General features: G+C 40.4%; 1 protein-coding gene across 4 annotated transcripts in view; it reads left to right on the plus strand.

Annotated features, from left to right (window-relative positions):
* NRP2 (neuropilin 2) overlaps positions 1–20,750 on the plus strand; it is a 101,452-nt gene that overhangs the window by 31,793 nt on the left and 48,909 nt on the right. For all 4 annotated transcript variants that reach the window (XM_075284282.1, XM_075284283.1, XM_075284284.1 and 1 more), the window contains exons 3-7: positions 4,954–5,135; positions 9,493–9,723; positions 10,347–10,502; positions 11,765–11,934; positions 15,010–15,165. In XM_075284282.1, coding sequence (XP_075140383.1) covers positions 4,954–5,135; positions 9,493–9,723; positions 10,347–10,502; positions 11,765–11,934; positions 15,010–15,165 — 895 coding nt within the window. The remainder of the gene's footprint in view (positions 1–4,953; positions 5,136–9,492; positions 9,724–10,346; positions 10,503–11,764; positions 11,935–15,009; positions 15,166–20,750) is intronic.

Raw genomic sequence — 20,750 nt, forward strand, 5'->3', positions numbered from 1 at the left:
AATATGTTTTACTAAAATAAATGTCTAGTGTATATAGATTTTCTACAGCTAACATTAGAATAGCGCCACATGGTGTTTCCATGAGTAGAGGTTGCTTTGTCCACTTCTGTAAATTTGCCAAGGTGGACACTTCTCTGTTTTTACTCTCTCATTGTGCAGAGGGATCCCTGATGTGGTGAACAAGATGCTGATGCAGCGTTGTGTCCTCTCTGCTTGTCAGAGGACATGCTGAACAAGGGCAATTGCAATAATGCTGTCTAAGTTTATTAGTATTTGCTCAACATCTCCTCTAAAAAGCAAAGAAGATGATGTAGCGTCAGAGCAGCCAGTTCACCATACCAGGGATCCCTCTGCAGCAAGATTTAGCATGCGCGTCCACCTCGGCGCATTAGGTAAGATGGGCACAATAAAGGCTATTCATAGAAACAGCAGGTGGCACTGTTCTAATATTATTCCTGGAATATCTGGGGATTTCAGCATTTTTCTGTAAGTGTAAATACAAAATTTATGGATTTACGTATATATAGTCTCTTAGATACGTAAACCATTATTAGGCAGAGGTATAATGTATGTAAAAATCACCAATATGTTCCGTCGCTTTTCCAAATACACTGAAGAAAGTGGCACTACTTCCATTAATCATCTTTTGGCTGATTTAATGCCCTCTCCTTTGATGCAGAAGGATGTTCCGGAGCTGGTGCTCTGGATTAAAAACTGTAATTAAACTCCAGTTTAAGCATATTTATAGAAATGATTTTAGGGACAGAAATAAGCTTTAATTAAAGTGTATAATGTCTGAATGACAGTTTGCAGAAAACCCGAAATTAAACACAGGCTTCATTCTCTTAGCAGCTGACAGCATTTAAGAAGTCTTCCTTTTGTTGGCCCATACATTACAATCATCTCAGACATACGGCATGACATAGATATGGAATGTCTTGATTGCAGAAATATACCCTTGGCGCATGCAATGTACGGATCCAGCTCACAGCGGTCACAGTGTAATAGCTTGCAGTGATGCTCGCCATATAACAGTTAAATAACGCGCTCATATGATAGCTGATTATTTACTGATACCATCATTCCTACATCCAAGCTTGTCATGTGCAATGTGTTTCAGTGAGGAGTTTTCCTCTCTTTATCTCCCTTCCTCCCTGTCTCTGGCACCGACTGATAAGAAATAATATCAGAGCCCTGTTTTTAACAGCTGAAACAGGAAAAAGTCAGCCTGTCTGTACGTGTCCCACTTTCATTCAGCTGATATGTATGGAATCAATATGTCTATAGGTTAAATTTCGCTATAACTATTACATCTGCCTGCTTGTGATTGGAATGGGTTTTTTATCAGCTCTCTGTGAGTGTCGCTTAAAAGAAAACTCCTACTTAAGATTATGAAAGAGCATATCAAATGCTGGGAGACAGGGATCCAATATCGCTCATGTGCTCCCCTTTGTGTAATAATGGCAGTCGGATGCAGAAGGCCTCGTAATAACTGTCAGGAATTGTGGTGGATTTTTGGTAATGTCTCCTCCTTCCCTAATGCCTTTAGCAGTGGCCTACAAGGTTGTAACTGCTATCAATTTCCCCTTGCTGGAACCTAGCAAGGAATTGTACATAGGGTGTAGAGGGGATAGTCTTTCCCTTTTCTATTTTGTGTGTATGCCTGGTAGGCTATCCCTGTATAGATGGCGGATATTAAGGTATATCCTCATTGATGAATGCTATAAGTATACAGATTATACAGGAGATAATCTTACCTTCCATACATCAGTATGTAGCATTTTCTACATGTTCCTCAACCAAACCGCTCTCCTGAAAAAAAAACACAGAGCACACTGAGATGGAATGAGGGGAGGGGCTAAGTCAGGTAGGAGTGGCCTAATCTTTTTGTCCTACTGCAGACAAGGCAGAGGAGGAGGCTCCTGCTCCAGCCAGTTGTCTTATAGCCAGCCATAGCACAGTGATAAGGAGGAAGGGGGTCAGAGGGTCTCTGCAGTTCCACTAGAGAGACTTTACTGAAACTCGCATATCCGAAATCCTACAACTTGTAGTAGTCATTGTCTAAAGTTAGGATAGAAGAGATACTATGGGTTGATATCTTGGCACAATAATACTGTTTTACAATAAGGATTAACCTGCCAAGATATCAACCCATAGTATATATATCTTATATCCTAACTTTGGACAATAACTACTACAGGTTGTGGGATTTTGAATATGTGAATTTCAATAAAGTCTCTCTAGTTGAACTGCATAGACCCAGGACCCCTTTCTCCTTATCACTGTGCTATGTCTGGCTATAAGACAACTGGCTGGAGCAGGAGCCTCCTCCTCTGCCTTGTCTGCAGTAGGACAAAAAGATTAAGCCACTCCTCCCTGGCTTAGCCCCTCCCCTCATTCCATCTGCAGTATCCACTAACTTGTAACATGTGTAACAGGGCCACCACTTACCATGTACCATTAAATATTACCAGAGGGCTACCTCTATAGTCTCCATAGCTACAGTCCTGGATGTGCCGAGTTATATCTCACGTACCATAGCTGTTGCTATTAGATTATAGAGAATATCATACCCCTGACTTTGTAGGGTGTCAGGTGACTCACAATGTATCATAGGGTGGGCCATCTATGTACTAATATTGTGTTGGTGGAAAAGATCTTTCCAGTTACTTCAGTTCAGTTTTTAATTGATTCAACTTCTGCTTTTTAGAACTTTAACCGCAATGTTATCATTAGACATCAGAGTGTTTATTATACATGTGCGGTATTATTTATATGAAGTTCTGCAAGTTTATACAGTTCTTTACATAAAAACACACAGTAATTATTTATTTATTAAAGGTGGTTTATGTTTTAAAGGAGCCCTTTCGTGATGTAACCAAAATGGGCCCTTTAAAATGAAGAGTTTACAGTTGTAATGTGTCCAATCTCAGCCCTGCGACGCCGGTAGATGTTTCTCTATAGAGAAAAACCCAGCGTTCTGCAGTCAGCGCTCTAAATTTGGCATACATATTTACAGGGTCAAATTCTGAAGTCGCATTTCAAGTTCAAGTGCTTGCATGCAGTAAAGTCATGCGGGGAAACACTGTGTGTCAGTACAGTGGATAATAACCATGACATATTTCTTATACATTTATGCGCATGTTCACTTGCAGACTGTAAAATAACATTTAAAAGTGCCATGGATGGATACACTGTGGAGCTTAACATCTTATTTTCATGCCCGAGGCGTACGTATGAGTGGGGAGAGGAAATATTCCCACACTGCTTGAGCTGTCTAGCAGATCACTCATCTTCCAGGAGATTGCTTAGAAGATAGCTGCTGAGTGAAAGGAACTCACAGACACAGGACACAGTACAGCTCTGTCATCTGCAATACGGCTATAGTCACATCTCCATTCCCATGCAGAGGAGCAGAGCCTTCCTGGGTGTAGCGCTTCCCCTTGCCCACCATCGGTGATGAAGATCTGTGCAGTTGTCTTACAAGACAGTGTCACTGTAAACAAACAGGGAGGCCAAGGAGTGATTGAGAAAGACACTTTACAAGGTGTTACTGTGTCACTCTCAGCAGTGGTGATGTAGGGAGAGATGTGGCCATAGACAGCTGTCAGTAGGTTTAACCCTTGCTGCCTTCAGCACGGAAATAGATTGTGTGGTTACCTCCAGTGCAGTACATTTCTGCCTCTGCTGTACAACACTTCATGTATTATTCAGCGCTGGAGAACGTCTATAGATCATTTTCTTTGTGAGTACAAAGTAAATATTTAGCAGAGCATTCAATATCTAATTAAATCTACAGATTATTGCACATAGAGGTCTACATATATATTATTCATTAAACATTTTTGGTCTGGATGTATTCTCTGCATAGCCAATGTGTACTCAGTCTCATATGAACTATGGAGAGAAGTGAAATGTCACCAGGCTAGCAGTAGAAAATGAATGCACAGTATTTGCAGCAGAACATTTACACCATGTAATCTCCTAATCACCATCCTGTCTCCTTAAAGTCTCCTTGGATCTCCCTGTGGTTCTAGCAGTAAAGCAGAGGTTAGTTTATATAGCAACACAAGATGGAATAACCTGTCCCTTACTGACATGCACAGCATTGCCAGCCCCCAGATACTGTCTTTATATCCTTTTTGTTTTTGCCAGTCCTGATGTGACCTCTTCTGCCTTCCTCAGAATCGGCAGACACAATGTATCCAATAGAAGGGGATGTTATTAGTTAGGTTAAAGGCATGCTCGGGAACGCTGATAAAAGTGAAGACATCCAAACGGATATCAAAGACAAAAATGCAGCAGTTTGTACAGTACTTTCCTGCACTGGTTCCAACATGATACTCAATGTAAAACACATGGCTTTGGACGGATCTAAGTGAACCGTTCCAGCACTCGTCTTAGAGCAGTGTAAACATTTAGGAGAGGGACTTCACAAGGGGAATTTTGAGTTGGTGATGTTACTCCAGAAGTACAGCACAAGGCATTTTAGATATGTTAAGGAAAGCCGTGTGACTTTTTAAGCTAACAAGATAAAGCCTGTCTACTGGATTCAACTTTGTATATACCGTATGTGCATGTAAAATTAAAAAGTCTTATGTTTTAGGAAATACTTGCATCACCTATGAAACAAAGCTGTGCCATCTTTTATTATACTCTGTATTGTACCCTTCCTCGGTTATCCTTCCGCTCAGACTTAATTGGACAATATCACATGGTAGAGATGGTCAGATTGTAAAGGGACACCCGTTTTTGACAGGGGAATGGTAACTCCCCGTTTAGCTATACATTCCCAGGAAGAAGAACAGCGCAGTGCTCCACATAATTATTATCTGGGAATGTACCATGCTACATGTAGAATGCATTGTCTTTGGTAACATTTACATTTTTTCAGGCTGCTTTATTTGCAGCTAGCCTGATTTGGGTTTAATGCTAGCCTCTTTGATCTTCCAGGTATGACTTCATTGAGATCCGGGATGGCGACAGTGAATCGGCAGATCTGCTTGGGAAACACTGTGGAAGCATTGCACCGTCTACAATCACGTCATCTGGCTCACACATCTATATCCGCTTTATCTCAGATTATGCTCGCCAGGGTGCCGGATTTTCACTGCGCTATGAGATCTTCAGGACAGGTCAGTTTTGAAAAGCTGAACACTCTGCAATAGGTTTTAGTAAAACCAATCTGTATCCAGCAGCCACAGTAAGGAAGGGGCCCAGTCTATACCAGTACACTCATAAATGCAGTCCCTCACATATAGATCACTTTGCAAACATCTACTATAGCTTAAAAAGTTGCTATCCTTGTCGGTACCATACAATGAATACACTCTTGTCTATTTATCGATAGGTTTGTGCCTGAAAGGGGTTAAAAAAAGAAATGCTATCTTCTATTGCAGGTTATTGTTATTACCTAACCAATGCATCATTTAGTAAAGTGTGCATCTTCTCTTGTTATCCGAAGCGTGCATCACTCTTCCCAAAGACTACTTTGATTTACATTGATGCTATGTTTAATCGATATCTGTTTATGACTTTTGATGCCTACCTCGCAGTCAGCTTTAAATAAGTCTCCCGCTGATCAGCGGAGGATTCGCTTAGATCAGTGCAAATCATTAGGACATTCCCTTTTATTGCTTTTCCAATCGGGTGATGATTCTGGTGATGCATTGAAGTCAAGGGCAAAGTGTTGAAGGTCAATTGAGTTTTACAACCTCTAGACCCACAACCTCATCTCTTTGGTTACTCAGCCTGTGAATCATTGCAGATGAAAATGTAATTACTTGTATTCCGTCTATGAAATATTGTTAGACATCTAAAGGTGTTGGTTAGCAGATATGACCGACCATGGCTATTACTAGTAGATATGATGCTGATGATCTTATCATGGATAACATTCATTGGAATAATCGAAGATATGTGCACTGTACATACGCTAAAGGCCCACCATAAAGGTGCACTGGACCTGCTGACTTTAGTGGGATCAGCCTACTATCTAATGTGTATGGGGTTTCTTAAATCACCCTGAAAGATGATGTCAGGGGAAAGAAAGAGCCGCATGTTAGATTTCAATACCCCAAACTATTGTTCTCACGGTTAATAAACCACTGTCATGGGTGGTTTACAGCAGTTATTCCTCTCCTCCTATTGAAAATACATGAATTTTTGGCCCAACCAACTGTGTAAGTGTATGGCACAGTTGGAAGGAATAGCTGCTAGCTATTGAAGCTGTATGGATATTGTTAGGCAAGGGCTAAACACAGACTCAATAGTTAAAATTGGAAAAACTTGCTAAAAAAATTGACTAGCCTCAACCCAAGTAGTTCAACATTATTAATCTTCTCCATAAAAATAAAAAAGGGAATTGGAATAGTTGGTAGATCAGTTTACTGTATTTGGAGGAATATGAGATTTGTAGACTAATGTAAGGACATAAGATAAGATAATCCTTTAATAGTCCCACCATGGGGAAATTCATTGTGTTACCTTACATAGTGACCATGCGTATTGCCATCTCTTGATAGATGTTATAACTTACATATTAGATGAGGTTGGATAAAGACATTAGTCCATCAAGTCCAACCTATAACCCTACAATCCCTACAGTGTTGATCCAGGGGAAGGCAAAAAACCCCATGAGACTCATGCCAATTGCCCTATTTCAGGGGAAAAAAATTCCTTCCCGACTCCAAATCTGGCAGTCAGTATAAAAATTGACGCGATCATTTGCACTAAGGACACATGATCCTTTCTAGTACAATTCCATGGTACATGTTAGAATGCCATTTGTGTCTACCATTTATGTCTGCAGTTTGGAGCAGATGAAAGACATGATGTGGCATCTATATCATTACATTTACAACTTGGCATTAAATGTCCCCCATTCCATGTCATGAATGGGATACAGACAAAATTATATTGGCCAAAACATGAAATAGAAGAGTATACAGAACAATTGACGTGTCTTAACATATTTTGGGGAAATTAAAGGGAGGCATTGTATGTAAACAAACTCCCACTTCCTCCCATACATTTATTATGCAGAGGGTTGTAAGGGCTATAGGGTTAAGTGGCGCTTGTGTGCCTGTCAACAGCCCTTTTTGTGCATACACAATTTAAGATCATCAGTGACAGTATTCTTTTGGTAAGCCAACAGGTCACTGTGCCCGGGGGCTTTACTGTGTATTGGTGGCAGCAAAGGGGTCAAGAAGGAAGTGACAAAGACTGTTTCTGCTGTGCTTTAAAGAAAGCTATTCAGTACTTTCTGGGGCCACGACCATTCCCAATGAAAGGAGAACACATTGTACATAGAGCATAAAGAATTAAGAATCTCAAGCCTTAAATAAAGTGATCGGTTTACGCCTCTTTACGCCTTTTCTAGTGGAAGCAAAATGTGATCCTGCATACTCCATGAATTTGTATTGTCCGTGCGTCTTGTACATACGAGAAACATCCTCTCCCTTATGCATTTTTAATGTCTGAGTTGTTGGCAGATCCTGAAAATATCAGTTAACTTTGTCTCATTTGTATTGCGCTAGAATTGTAGAAATGTACCGTCTCATCAAGATATGGAAGTGAAAAAGGACCATTTGTGAAAGACTAGAGATATGCGTGGCGGTTCCAGAGGTTTTCGGATGTGTGCTGTATCAGTGATCTAGCTTTTGTCTTGGGTCTTAGGTTCTGTATTCGCTTGTGTGTGTGAACAGAATCTTCGAGCAGGTTCTGCATATATCCCAGCTTGCGGCAGTATCGGTGTGTATCAGAGTGAAATATTTATGCACATAATATAGAAGACAAGCAAGATCTTGGGATAATTGAATAGTAAGCTGAAGGTTGAAGGTTACTGCGCAAATATATTCAAGAAGGCTTTCTGGTAGCATTTTGATAGCACAGTAAATGAGGATTGTGGAGGGAGGTGTCAAGAAAAGAGCAGCTAGAACAATGCCACATTATATGGGGCTCAAGCCTTTAACCGTTTCTGACTCCTGTACAGGTGTAGGTCTTGATTCAGCAGTTCTTAGGTTGCAGAGTATTAAAGCTTTCATGGATTGTTGGCAGCTCTAATAGTCATGCAGTAATACTGCCATCATACTTCACCTTTCTCTGTTAATTGAACGCTATGCTACAAGACTCAAGTACCGCAGGCACCATTCTAGATTCATTTACTGCTGCTTTAAAGACCACGTCACATGCGGGGAGTTTTTTATTTTTATCATATTGTGATTACAGGGGACTTTTGGATTAAATATTAAACTCCACCGATCATCAGTTCTCAGCAGCTAATGGCGCAGGAAGCAGATAGCGCCATTCTCTGTGTTGTAGTCAGATCTGGATACTGCAGATCAGCTTCTATTCACCAGAAGGGGATCTAAACTGCGGGGACCTAGTTCAGTCAACTGCACAGAGCTGATTGCTTTCTGCTCCATTTGCTGGGTATCAGCTGTTATGTACATCTGATAAATGGGGGTGTTGTGACGGGTATCAGACTGCTGACCCCCACTGATCTTATATTGAAGACCTTTACATAGTCATCAGTATTTTCAGCCTGGAAAATCCCTTTAAATCTATTGGCACTCAAGAAATCTGGACTTAGAATACACTAGGTAGTAGAATTCAATCTGTGCATCGAAGAAATGATGATAGAATGAAATGGTAAATCTCATACAGTCAAGTTATGTAGTCAAGAAATAGAAGTATGTATCTTCTATAGTTCTGAAACAAGTGGATGTAATCCCTAAGAAAGTGTCCCCTTTAAGCCTCTTCAGACTATCTTGTCAGTGCAATACTTTGGAAATTGCAGAAAGCGCCTGAACAGATTTCTAATTGTGAATCGCACACTTCTTTGACATTTTAGTTTGAGCATGCGAATGGGATTCATGCCCCCTATTTCAGTCTCTAACTCATCCCTTTAAGGCACATCAGAGATATAGGACACACAGCAGGATGCTCTGCACATTCAATACAATGGGCACCATTGTTGAAGGCTGTATTAATAGTCTTTGGCCTAGTGGCCAGCAGAAAGCCTTCTTTAATCCTTAGCAGTGTAACAGCCATTCCTACTGTCTAGTTCTGTCTCTTTCATGTTTGTCACCTTTTGAAAAACATTTTGCATGTGATCTCTGGAGATTTCATTTATTAAAGAAGAGATGACATATTAGTGACAACTTTACTGACATTATACAGTAGGAATAAATGAGGCAGTGAAATGTCAGCCGTTTGTGAGATATATCCTCAGTTTGCTGTCATTAAGAATTATTTTGCTTGTAGAATTTATTTTATAGTTTTTATTCTGGATTGTATTTTTATTGTCCTAAAATTACATTTGAGATTCATCAGTTTCCCATGGCGTTATCCGCAGCTATTTCCCAAACCATTGCAGATTTTGTGTATAATGTCGTACACTCCTTCTTTACATCATGACGTGCCTTGATTTCTGGAGGTCATGGAGGTCATCCAGCATTGTGTCAGCACTTCCTGTTTGTATTATTGTAGGCTCTGAAGATTGTTCAAGGAATTTCACCAATACTAATGGCACCATTGAGTCTCCCGGCTATCCAGACAAATACCCACACAACCTGGACTGTGTATTTACTATCCTGGCCAAGCCAAAGATGGAGATCATCCTGCAGTTCTTGACCTTCGACCTAGAGCATGACCCCCTCCAAGTTGCTGAAGGAGATTGCAAATATGATTGGCTTGACATCTGGGATGGCATTCCGAATGGTAAGATCTAATGGAATAATGTATAAGACATATACCAGCTGTGGGCTCTTATTTGAAGAGATGAACACATAGTAATCAGCAAGCTTATATGGAATAGAATAATAGGTGGATGGACGTATAGATGGATTTCTCAGATAGATTAGATTAAATACACTACAGATAGATTGCAGTGCAAGCATTGGCTTTACACATATACAGATAATGATAGATAGATAGATAGATAGATAGATAGATAGATAGATAGATAGATAGAGATTTGATGTCAGGGTTCCGTAACATAGAAAGAATAAAGTTGCATGTGATAGCATGTTTTATCACTTTGTGCTTCTACAAGTTCAATAGCATGGTCGTAATGTGGTTCAGTATTTCACTTAAGTTAGACTTTCTACCTCTTCCCCTGTCTCATCTCTTCAAGATACTAAGCAATCAAATCACTAGATTTAGGACTGCAATGTATTTTGTTAGATTACGGGAATTTTCAGCGGTCTCCTCCATATACCATTACAGCTGGTAGCCTGCATAGGTGATAAGAAAGCACGAGAGTGCTATTAGTAAAACATGGAAGGAAATGACAGCGCCTAATGCCTTCAGCTGATAACACTGATGTTCTTCTCTCTCTGTAGTGGGACCTTTGATTGGCAGGTACTGTGGTACGAAGACCCCCTCCGAGATCCGGTCTTCAACTGGCATCCTCTCCCTCACCTTTCACACTGACATGGCGGTGGCTAAAGATGGGTTTTCTGCTCGCTATTACCTTGCCCCACAGGAGGTCCCTGAAAGTGAGTTGAATGTCTTCCTGCCTGGCTGACAGGCCTTGGCAGCCTTTGTTTTCATCTGTCAGTATACCTGCCAAACACCTGTCGTATCTCTGCCTTGTAATACCTGCATTATTCTAGGTTTAGTGTGTCTTTTATATTATTGCTATGTCCTAGGTCGCTCAGCTTGGATTGTGATTACATGTTTTGTATCAGTCAAACGTTATTGAAGCCGTTGCCGTTTTCGACAGTACAATAAGCTCACCGTCAGTCACTGCTATCCCCTCAGTGCATAATTGTCTGACATGTTTGTCTCGCTACACTCTGCATCATCATTATTATTCTTCCTTCTGCAAACATGCGTCTTCATTAATACAAGTTTTACCCAAGTTGCATATTTATTTGTTACTCTTGGTTATAGTGGAAAACTACAAAAACTTGTAGGAGGTGCAAACACGAGGCTTCCTCATTTGCAGGCCAATTCCCACAATGCCCTGGGAATAGTTTTCCCGCAGAGTAACTTTAATTAAAGAACATCTTTTGGAAGCAAACTGTAATGTTTATAGGTTATGAAATTGAACACAATCGTACATTGATGTTGATGTTTTTTTAATTAGCTTGTTCCTGCATTTTCCACTTATTATGCATTCTGCTTATTGTTTCAGTAGCACCTTATTGTCTGCAAAACTTCTCCAGTACTGTTGTATGCGGCAGGAACAACTCTCCAACATTATTAATTATCATTTTTATATCATTAGTGCCAGTTATAGTCTTGAAACTTAATACAGGCACCTCTGGGATGGAAGCAGAAGCAGAGACATCTGACTATAATATGCAGAGTTGTCCTAAATAATTATGTATTAGCTAGATGCATGCACTGTATTCGCTTATGATAGGATGTAGGCCCAAATGTGCCCATCTCTAGAGGCTTGTTTGCGGATCAGACCCATAAATACGTATTTCTACTAATCTGCTAAGGTTTAAAATGTGGAAGATTAGCGGTATTCTTTGTGATAAGCCGGTGTTCTGCCTCCCCTAATTTGTTCTGCTATTGCAAATTTTCACAATTAAGGCACACAAGATAGTGAAGCTTGTCTTTAGCCATTAGAAAGCTCAGGAAGAGAATGATTCAAGGGGATTCACAAATTGCAGAGGATGTTCCTCAAATGTGAATTTCATTTTAGTCACCGTATTAAAGGGCATTAAAAAAAAATCTGCAAAGTATTACCTGATGAACAATAATTCTGTCTGGGCTTATGCATTTTACCAACCTTGTGTTTCTGCAGATTTTCAGTGCAATTTTCCACTGGGAATGGAATCTAGACGGATATCCAATGAGCAGATCTCTGCGTCTTCTACATATACAGATGGCGGGTGGACCCCCCAACAAGCGAGACTGAACAGCGATGACAATGCTTGGGCTCCGAATCATGACAACACTAGGGAATATCTGCAGGTGTGTTTACTTCTCAAAGAACCAGGTTAAAAGTTGGTCAAATTGTAGTTGTACTGAGTGGTACAGATGATATAATGCAATTATAATGTAGTTTGCACAATGAAAATTTCACAATACGTGCACAATTCATAGATAATATCTGGATCTCACCATTTAGTTTTTCTGCAGCTGATCTTTTAATTTCCAGGCTCCTTTTCATTTCTGTAAAATGGCCACCAGCTTCTCAGACTACTCTAGGTATGCTGTTCTATGGTAGTCTGAGGCACGCCCCTTGCTTTTGAGCAGTTCTTTTAAGAACAGAGGGGAGTATCTCAGTCTACTCTTTTCACACTGTGCTTTGGTTGTCAGAAAAACTGTCCCCAAGTGCTCGACTGGTCATTCAAGAGCAAGGGGAGTATCTCAGACTACCAAAGCACAGTGCGTATAGTGTAATCTGAGAAACTGGTGGCCATTTTACAGAAATGAGGAGGAAATCAGAGGAACTTTGCCAGACTGGAGGGTTGCTTTAATATTATTAGCATTTATATTGTGCAGTTAGAAGTAGTGAATGGATGGGAGGATCAGCAGGAAAGACCTTGTCTCCCACCAAGACTTTGAGTGAGGAGACTTTATTAACTTGTAGTTCTCATAAAAGCATTGGTGTTATCCTTTTCAGCCTACCTTAGCTATTCTATTGAACATCTGAAAATCTGTGTCTAGGCTGTATTACACACCTGCAATGCTACTGTAAGAATCATTTGCAAAGTAATGCCAATAGATGAGAGAAGGAGCTTATGCTGCAATGTCTAGTGAACTGGTTGAAATCAGGTATATTGATGCATCACGCTGGGCGCCTGTCAAGGGCTCATTTGAATCCCTTACAACATAGTGCTTTGGAAGCGGTTGCTTTGCATTGGGAAGGTAGCCCTCTTAAGTGGATCTCACTGCACCATGCTCAGGATTAATTGTTAGTCAGGAGGCATAATGCTAAGGCTGGTGGGAGTGCCGTAATGAATTGATCCTCTGCAGAAACAGGCTGCGGCGCTTTAAATCACCCCGTCACCAGTCAGCTCCCTCAGGATGCGAGCCAAGTATAACCGGGATTTAGTGTACAACAGAAAAGTCTAACTCCTTCTGAGCCAGCCTACATGGCACGGCGTGAAGGAGCAGGTTAATAAACACTTGTTACTCTGCTAAACAGGAACAAGGCGTCATGTCGTGAATAGGGTTGTTATACTATCTATATAGTACTACCTATAAAAACCAAAAAAAAAGCATTATATCTGTGAATACTGACTGTGTGTCACTGTCTCAAAGCTTCCCAGAACAGGATATGAATAATATATATATATGACTTACCACAAGTGAGAGATGTTAGCTTAAACAGTCTAGATAACCACGTCTCTCTTTGTAGCTTTTGTACTTTCCAGTTATACAATATACACTAACTACAATGAACTAATACAAGCCTAATCTTAGGGGGATATGGTATGATAATAACATAAGATACTCATAACTACTATATATCGAAACATCAGCTCAAAACATCAACCTTCAGAGGTTCCTCAACAGCAACAGGATAGTGCTTTAACTCTGTGAATGCTGCAAGAGACTACGGGATAATGTCTGGACCTCTCTGCCAACCTCTCCACCCCTGTTTAATGAAGGTCAGGCTATAAATGTTGAGATATTTCATAGTCCCACCTATAGTTCTAAGGGGAAGGACATTGTCTCAGCAGGGCTGTGTCCCACTGCCAAATACTCAGATAATTTATTCCACATTAGTAATCTGGCAGGAAAAAGAAGCCACCAAGCAAAATGCAAAGTGTCTTGGACAGTTACTGCATTGAAATTTTTTTTCTAAGAAAAATGCCAAGACGCCGTAGCCTGATTCCTGCTGCTCACTTTTTGCCGATAAAAGAGCTTTAATCAACATTACAAAAGTTATTTAACCAGTCGATTCTGTTTATAAGAAAGGCTCCCGCCACAATGTACAAGACGGAACTGTTTTCACTGGTTATTAGTCATGTTTACGATGTTGGAGCTTAAGTAAGACAATAAGAGTATAAATATGGTAATAGCCATTTGCTAGCCAATTTCTGGCCAAGAGTTGCCTGGCTGGCAACTATAAACCCCACTTCCAATATTAACATGCTTGGCATCCAGCAAAAAAGAGGGTCAAAACTCTACTGGACATTTCCACCATTGTTTGACTAGAGCAGAAAAACTTACAAGATCCAAAATGGCCAAATATTTTCATAAAACAAATGGTCTGCAAGTCAGAGCATAAAAAGAACGTGAGGCCTCATTCACATCTGCATTGGTATTCTGCATGAGGACCCCCCTGAACGGAATATCGAATACAACTGCAAGTGGTGTGCCAGTGAAAGCACACGGACCCCATAGACTATAATGGGCTCCGTGTGCTTGCTGCCAGATCTCTGCAGGAATCATGCGGACAGGAAAGTAGTTCACAATCTACTTTCCTGCCTGCATGATTTGTGTGGGCAGCGTGCGGCAAGCACACAGACCCCATAATACTGCACAGCGCTTGCAATTGCGTTTGATATTCCGTTTGGGGGTTCCCCATGCAGACTCCCCCGGACGGAATACCAACGCAGATGTGAACCAAGCATTAGTCTAGGGTCAGCATATTAGTTGACAGTTCTTCTCTTGACTGCGGTATGAAATCTTATTGGGACAAGACAGCGGCCTCTTTAGGTTCTGTCATCTGAGAATAAGAAGGATCTTGTAAAATGACAAATATTGCTGTTTATAGCACGTTATGTATTACATATAGAAATGGTGACCTTTTCATTGTATTAATACAGTTGCCAAATGTTGGTATACTTGGTCATTACCCTGGACCATGTCCATAACATCCAGGAGCTGATGTTAAATGCAACTATAGGAAAAAAAATGGAGATTGTTGACTTATCAGCTTACACATATATGGTTAGACTAAGGCTGTGTTCACATGGCAGTATTTTGGTCAATGTTTTCATGCTTTTGGTCTGTAAATATAGCTGGGAAAATAAGTCTTTGCAGAAAATATCCTGGATGTATCTCACCATGTCATCATTAATATATTCACAGATTGATCTTCGCTTCTTGACATTGCTAAAAGCAGTGGCAACTCAAGGCGCCGTATCAAAAGATACTGGAGTTTCTTATTATGTCAAATCATACAAGCTGGAAGTCAGTACCAATGGTGAGGACTGGATGATGTTTCGGAATGGCAAAAATCACAAGGTAAGGCGACATTCCCTAACAGCTAATCATGTGTCTTTGTATAGAACTCAATGGCAAATCAAAATATTATGGCAGGAAAGCCAGGAGGGAGTTGAGGTTGGCATCATTGGGGTTTGTGATTGGATGAACGTGTTTGGAAGTCCCTCGAGAAAAATAAATAAGTGCACGATCTTACCAGTGTGCTCAGTGATGCTGACAGAGGCGATGACAGATTGAGCTCTCACATCAGCTCAGCGTTGTCCCAGTGGAGGAATGCAGCAACCCCTGCTGAGTGGCATATAGTGGGAATACGCCAGCCATATCTGTTTGCCCACGTGGACATTGAGCTCAACCAATAAAGACTTGATATGTAACTCTGACAGTCTGCCTGGCCACTAGATTCTTGGCACTGACTCTTTTATTACAATGTTTCATCACACTCGAATCCTTCTATCAAACGATATTTAGGGCAGCTGTTTCCAATTGACTCGAATGAAACCATTTGCTGTGCTGTGTGTCACCAATCTCTTCTGGCAGCAAAAAGACATATTAATAGAAAGGCCGACTTTATGGATTTCTAGGGCTTGTCAGCGCCGCAGACAGACCTTGTGCTTCTGAACTGATGTACATGACTTGTCGGCAAGTCAAGGGGAAAACCTTTTCCCATAGTTGAGTCTCTTCCCCTGGTTGGAATTTGTGGAGAATTTATGCTCCTTCCCTCCACATGCTGTGAAAACAATCACAAAGCCACATGAAGCGCCTGTTCAGGAACTAGCGAGGCCTAAAACTTAGAGAGCAAGACCTTCTGCAAACAATTTCACTAACCCAAGCTGAATGCACACTTAATAGGCATGCCCCTCTTATAAAAAGAAGATTATGGGTAACAGGCATGTCCCTCTTATAAGAACCAGGTTACGGGTAATAGGCGTGTTATTTTACACTAGGCCTGTCCCATGTAATAAGCTTAACTTCTTTCTATAGTCTAACCAACTTTGACCAATAACCAGGATGATGTAGTGGCAGCCATCTTGTACTGGGCCCGCAAAATATATAAACTTTACATGTCTATAGGCCATGTACTAATTCCTAGCAATGGCTTCCTATTAGTCACATCTCCCACTATGAGCAGATGTTTCATGTGTGATCAAATGTGATAATATTGGCCACCATATTCCAATTCGTGGATCGCCTTAATTCATCCGTACTTCATCCAAGAAATTTGCAAGGGTGATCAGTACAGAGTATAAGGGATGCAGACTGTCAGGGAAATAGGATCTGTTATAGCAATCACGTTTGGCAGAGATGTATTGAGTCTTCCGTCTGCTACCACCATCTGCAAATTTTGGAAGGAAGTGTACTATGTTCTGTGTGCATAGCATGTTCCCAAGGGAGTGTTAACCCCTGTTTTTCTACCAGCAGTAGAACACAAACATTTAAAAGGAATGAGGTAGTGGTTCTGGGTCATGACACCCCATTTCCTATTGGACATGTTACACACGTATTATTCCAGAGTGTAATGATAAATGCACCTTCCTCACTAAAACATTAGTCCTGTTTCTTACCGACTTGTGCATTGTTGCAGATATAACTGCAGATTTTGCTATAGGGTTCTATTCACTATTCTACTTCTTATAAATAGATATCTAATTGGAGTTGATGCTGACCTCTCAAAATGAGTTTGCAAATTCTAAATGAATTATCTATATTATTATGCCAGGCATTGTAGACTATAGAGTCATATAAAACACCTATAGTGACAGGAGATAAAAGAAAGCTTCCTCAGCAGAAAGTGAAAATGCTGATCAAATACACTTGAAGGAAGCGAAGGATTATTTATGCAAGGGACCTTTGAGCAGGGCATCATGGCGGATCACTGCAGTATTATGATCTGTGCAGTCATGCCAAGTAGATTTGTCATAACTGCCGCATCTTGACTCAGCGCCACGAAAGAGGCAGGCGTTTAAATAAATGTATACAAGTCTATATACGTGTCAGGCCATTAAAGGCATCTCTGAATTACTCCCTGCTGCCTGATGGGTGGGCTCATTGCCAGCTGGAACAAGAAATCGGAGCTTAAATGTACTTTCTTAGCAGAGAGAAATAGAAAAAGTGAAAATATGTCTCTGATGAGGGAAAAAAATGAGTAAGTAATCCTTCCCGTGTGCACGATCTCGGGTGCTTGCAAAGTGATGTATTTCATAGTCCCCAATCCTTTAGATTAATACAGATTTATTAATGTGCTGCTAGAATTTATATTAATATCTTTATTTTATAGGATTATTTTAAAGCCAACGTGTTAAGTATAAGGTTGAAATAGCTTTCTGCCCTAATGTACAGATACTCTATGATAACAGATTTGAAGAAAAATAAAGTCCTTGTTGCCCATGGCTGCCCGAGTCCGGACTACTCTTAGAAGCTGCAATGCTTAAGTGTCTGGTTGCTACAAGCATTATTGTCTTTCTAAATTTGTTGCCTCTCATTTATGAAAGGGAACCTTCACCTATAACAAGCATGTCCTTATGTTTTTGGGGTTCAGGACCCCAAACCTGGTGACCCCAGTCCATCCAACCACTCCATCCTCCCATTTTAACAAGATTTATTCTGCCAGACAGGAGTCTGACTCCGCCCAGCAGGTCATAGTAAATACGCCATTGGATGCACACCTTGCTACTTCACACATATGTAGTGGAATAAAGTGTTTACTCAACGTCTTCAACTGTGCATGGCAGATACTTCAGGAGCTGCCGGAGATGAGTTAGGACTCCTTTCCAGCAGACTCAAATGTTTGAGAACAGGCAAACAGAGCAGCAGATGGAACCGCTGGTTTTTAGGGCCCACAAACCTGGTGACAAGTTATCCACTAGAACCCCTACTAAACATGGGAAAGGGATTCCCTGCTCCATTAATATGTCTGAGACTGTTTGAGAGGCCAATGACCGTGCTCATCTATCTCCTGCAGTCCCATAGAACTTAGTAATGGCAGCATGCATGCAGCTCCATTCTTACGGGTCACGTGGGACTTCAACAGCCATCTTCCAACTATAAGACAATTATTCCCTTATCTCATGGCTTGGGGATAACTTGTACCTACCAGAATACTGTTACCTTTTTTGGGATACTGAAAGATGAACTATGTTTGCTATGGGTAGAACATTGTGTCCTCTGAGGCGATTTTCAAATCTTAAAAAAACTATTGCACTGTAACAACAAATCTGCCATATTAACTGCTCTGAGAAATCAGAAATAAGACGGCGCCATCCAGCGGTGCAAATATATTCGAAACAAAAGCTTACATCATGTAGCATTTGCACGTAGAACATATAAAGCCTTGATTTTAGGGCTTACGATCTGACTTTGAAATATTTGCGTGCTTTATACGTAACTTAATAATGTGAATATCTTCCTTAACATGTAGTCTATGAATGTCCAATTCTTTCTGATGTGCTAGAGCTTCCGAAAGAGTTGAGCAAACGAATAAAGTCATTTGTTAATAGTTTGCTCATCCGTTTAACTATATTTATTTTTTGTAGTAAAATATCCCTTGCAAGGCATAAAATGGCGCATTGATGAGTCTAAACTGAAGCTTACTTTCTATATAATCTCTTTTCCTGACGTTCACTAAATATTTTCGGCGTTCTGATTACTCTCCACTACTTCAATTTTCCATGGAATGTCTCAAAATTTATATCCGCAGCATGGAAAGTGCCAGGCATGTAGGAATGGAAAACACCTTCTACAGTTTTATCTTACGGCATGGGCAATGAATGTGTGCCTTAATGTACCATCTAAAATGGCTGTAGAGAATTAAACTCCTAATTTACCAAGGAGATGGTCTCAGCAGTTTCTATAACCACCATATTTAGTGTGCGGAGCTCCTGCTATGAGTAATAGCATTAAATAGCCCTGAGTTGGGGTGTTATTACATTATAGTACCCGTGTACTTTTTTCCTTACAGAGTGAGACACAGGCCATAATAAAAGAATTGCCTGAAAATCCTTCTCTCACTCCGTTTTACTTGTATGGCCTATGGACGGGGAGGTAGTGATGCCTGATACTGAATGCAAAAACCAGAAATGAATTCCCTTCCCGCTGTCAACGGCACTAATACAGCATACTAAATGGAAAAGGATAGAGAGGGGAAGCCTGCTTAATGAGTTCTCATGACTGTACGTGCAGATAGCAAGAGAGAAGCCTTAGAACGGGTGCCTTTGCTTCTGGGATGTAATTTGGCAGCAAGAAGGACTGTATGTCTACACGTTTGTAGAAATCAGGTGAAATACATCACGTCCAATATGCTTCTCAATTACTAAGGAGAAGACAAAAACATTTTTTTTCGCCTTGATACATTGTTCTACCTAAAGGCAGATGAAATAGGCAATGTCTAAGATTTCTCCTCTACAGATATATACAGAACTGCTAAGTGAAAAAAATAACTATGAAAAAACTGGAGTAGAAAGAACTGTCAATCTTGTTAGAGAACGCTTTTTCTGGCCATACATGCAGAAGGATATTGAGCATTATGTCACCAGAGAATGCAAGTGTCTAAAAGACAAACGTCCCAATAAACCAACCAGAGCACCATTGAGCAACATTGTCTCCACCTATCCTTTTGAAATGGTATCGATTGATTTTCTGCATCTGGAAAAATGCAAAGGAGGATATGAGTACATCCTTGTTGTAATGGATCACTTTACAAGGTTTGCACAGGCATATGCTACCACAAACAAGTCTGGTAAGACTGCAGTAGACAAGATATTTAATGATTTTGCTCTAAAGTTTGGCTTTCCAACAAAATTACACCATGATCTGGGAAGAGAATTTGAAAATCAGTTATTTGCAAGACTTGGGAAATACTGCAGAATTCAGAATTCTCATACAACTCCATATCACCCAGAGGGTAATGGACAGGTTGAACGTTTTAATCGTACATTGTTGTCAATGTTGAGAACTCTTACAGAGGAAGAAAAGCAAGACTGGAAGAATTCTTTGTCAAAAGTTGTCCACGCTTACAATTGTACTAAAAGTGAAGCAACAGGGTATTCCCCTTTCTACCTATTGTATGGTCGATCACCAAGACTTCCAATTGACATAATGTTTGACACTCCAGTATCAGAGAAATACAAAACTTACGCAGATTATGTTACAGTCTGGAAAAAGAGAATGGCAGAAGCTTATAAAATAGCTTCAGAAACAGCAAAGAAGTCAGCATGTAAAAGCAAGGAATACTATGATCAAAAAAGTCATGGTGCTGAACTTACTCCAGGAAGTCGAGTTCTAGTGAAGAACTTACATGAGAAAGGAGGACCAGGAAAACTTCGCTCCTATTGGGAAGATAAGATTTATGTTGTCGTGAGAAGAAAACACGAAAACAGTCCAGTGTATGAGGTAAAACCAGAGTCAGGTGGCAACAGATCAAGGATTTTGCACCGTAATCTGTTATTATCTTGTGACTATCTTCCAGATGTACAGCAGACTGCTGAATTGTTAGGCCAAGAGAGATCCTCCAAAGCAAAGCGACCAAAACCAACATCACATGTAGGATATGAAACTGATAGTGTTGATGAAGAAGATGAAATGTGTTCATTAAGTTCACCTACAACAGATAA

The sequence above is a fragment of the Leptodactylus fuscus genome, chromosome 8, assembly GCF_031893055.1.
Source record: "Leptodactylus fuscus isolate aLepFus1 chromosome 8, aLepFus1.hap2, whole genome shotgun sequence".
NCBI lineage: Eukaryota > Metazoa > Chordata > Amphibia > Anura > Leptodactylidae > Leptodactylus > Leptodactylus fuscus.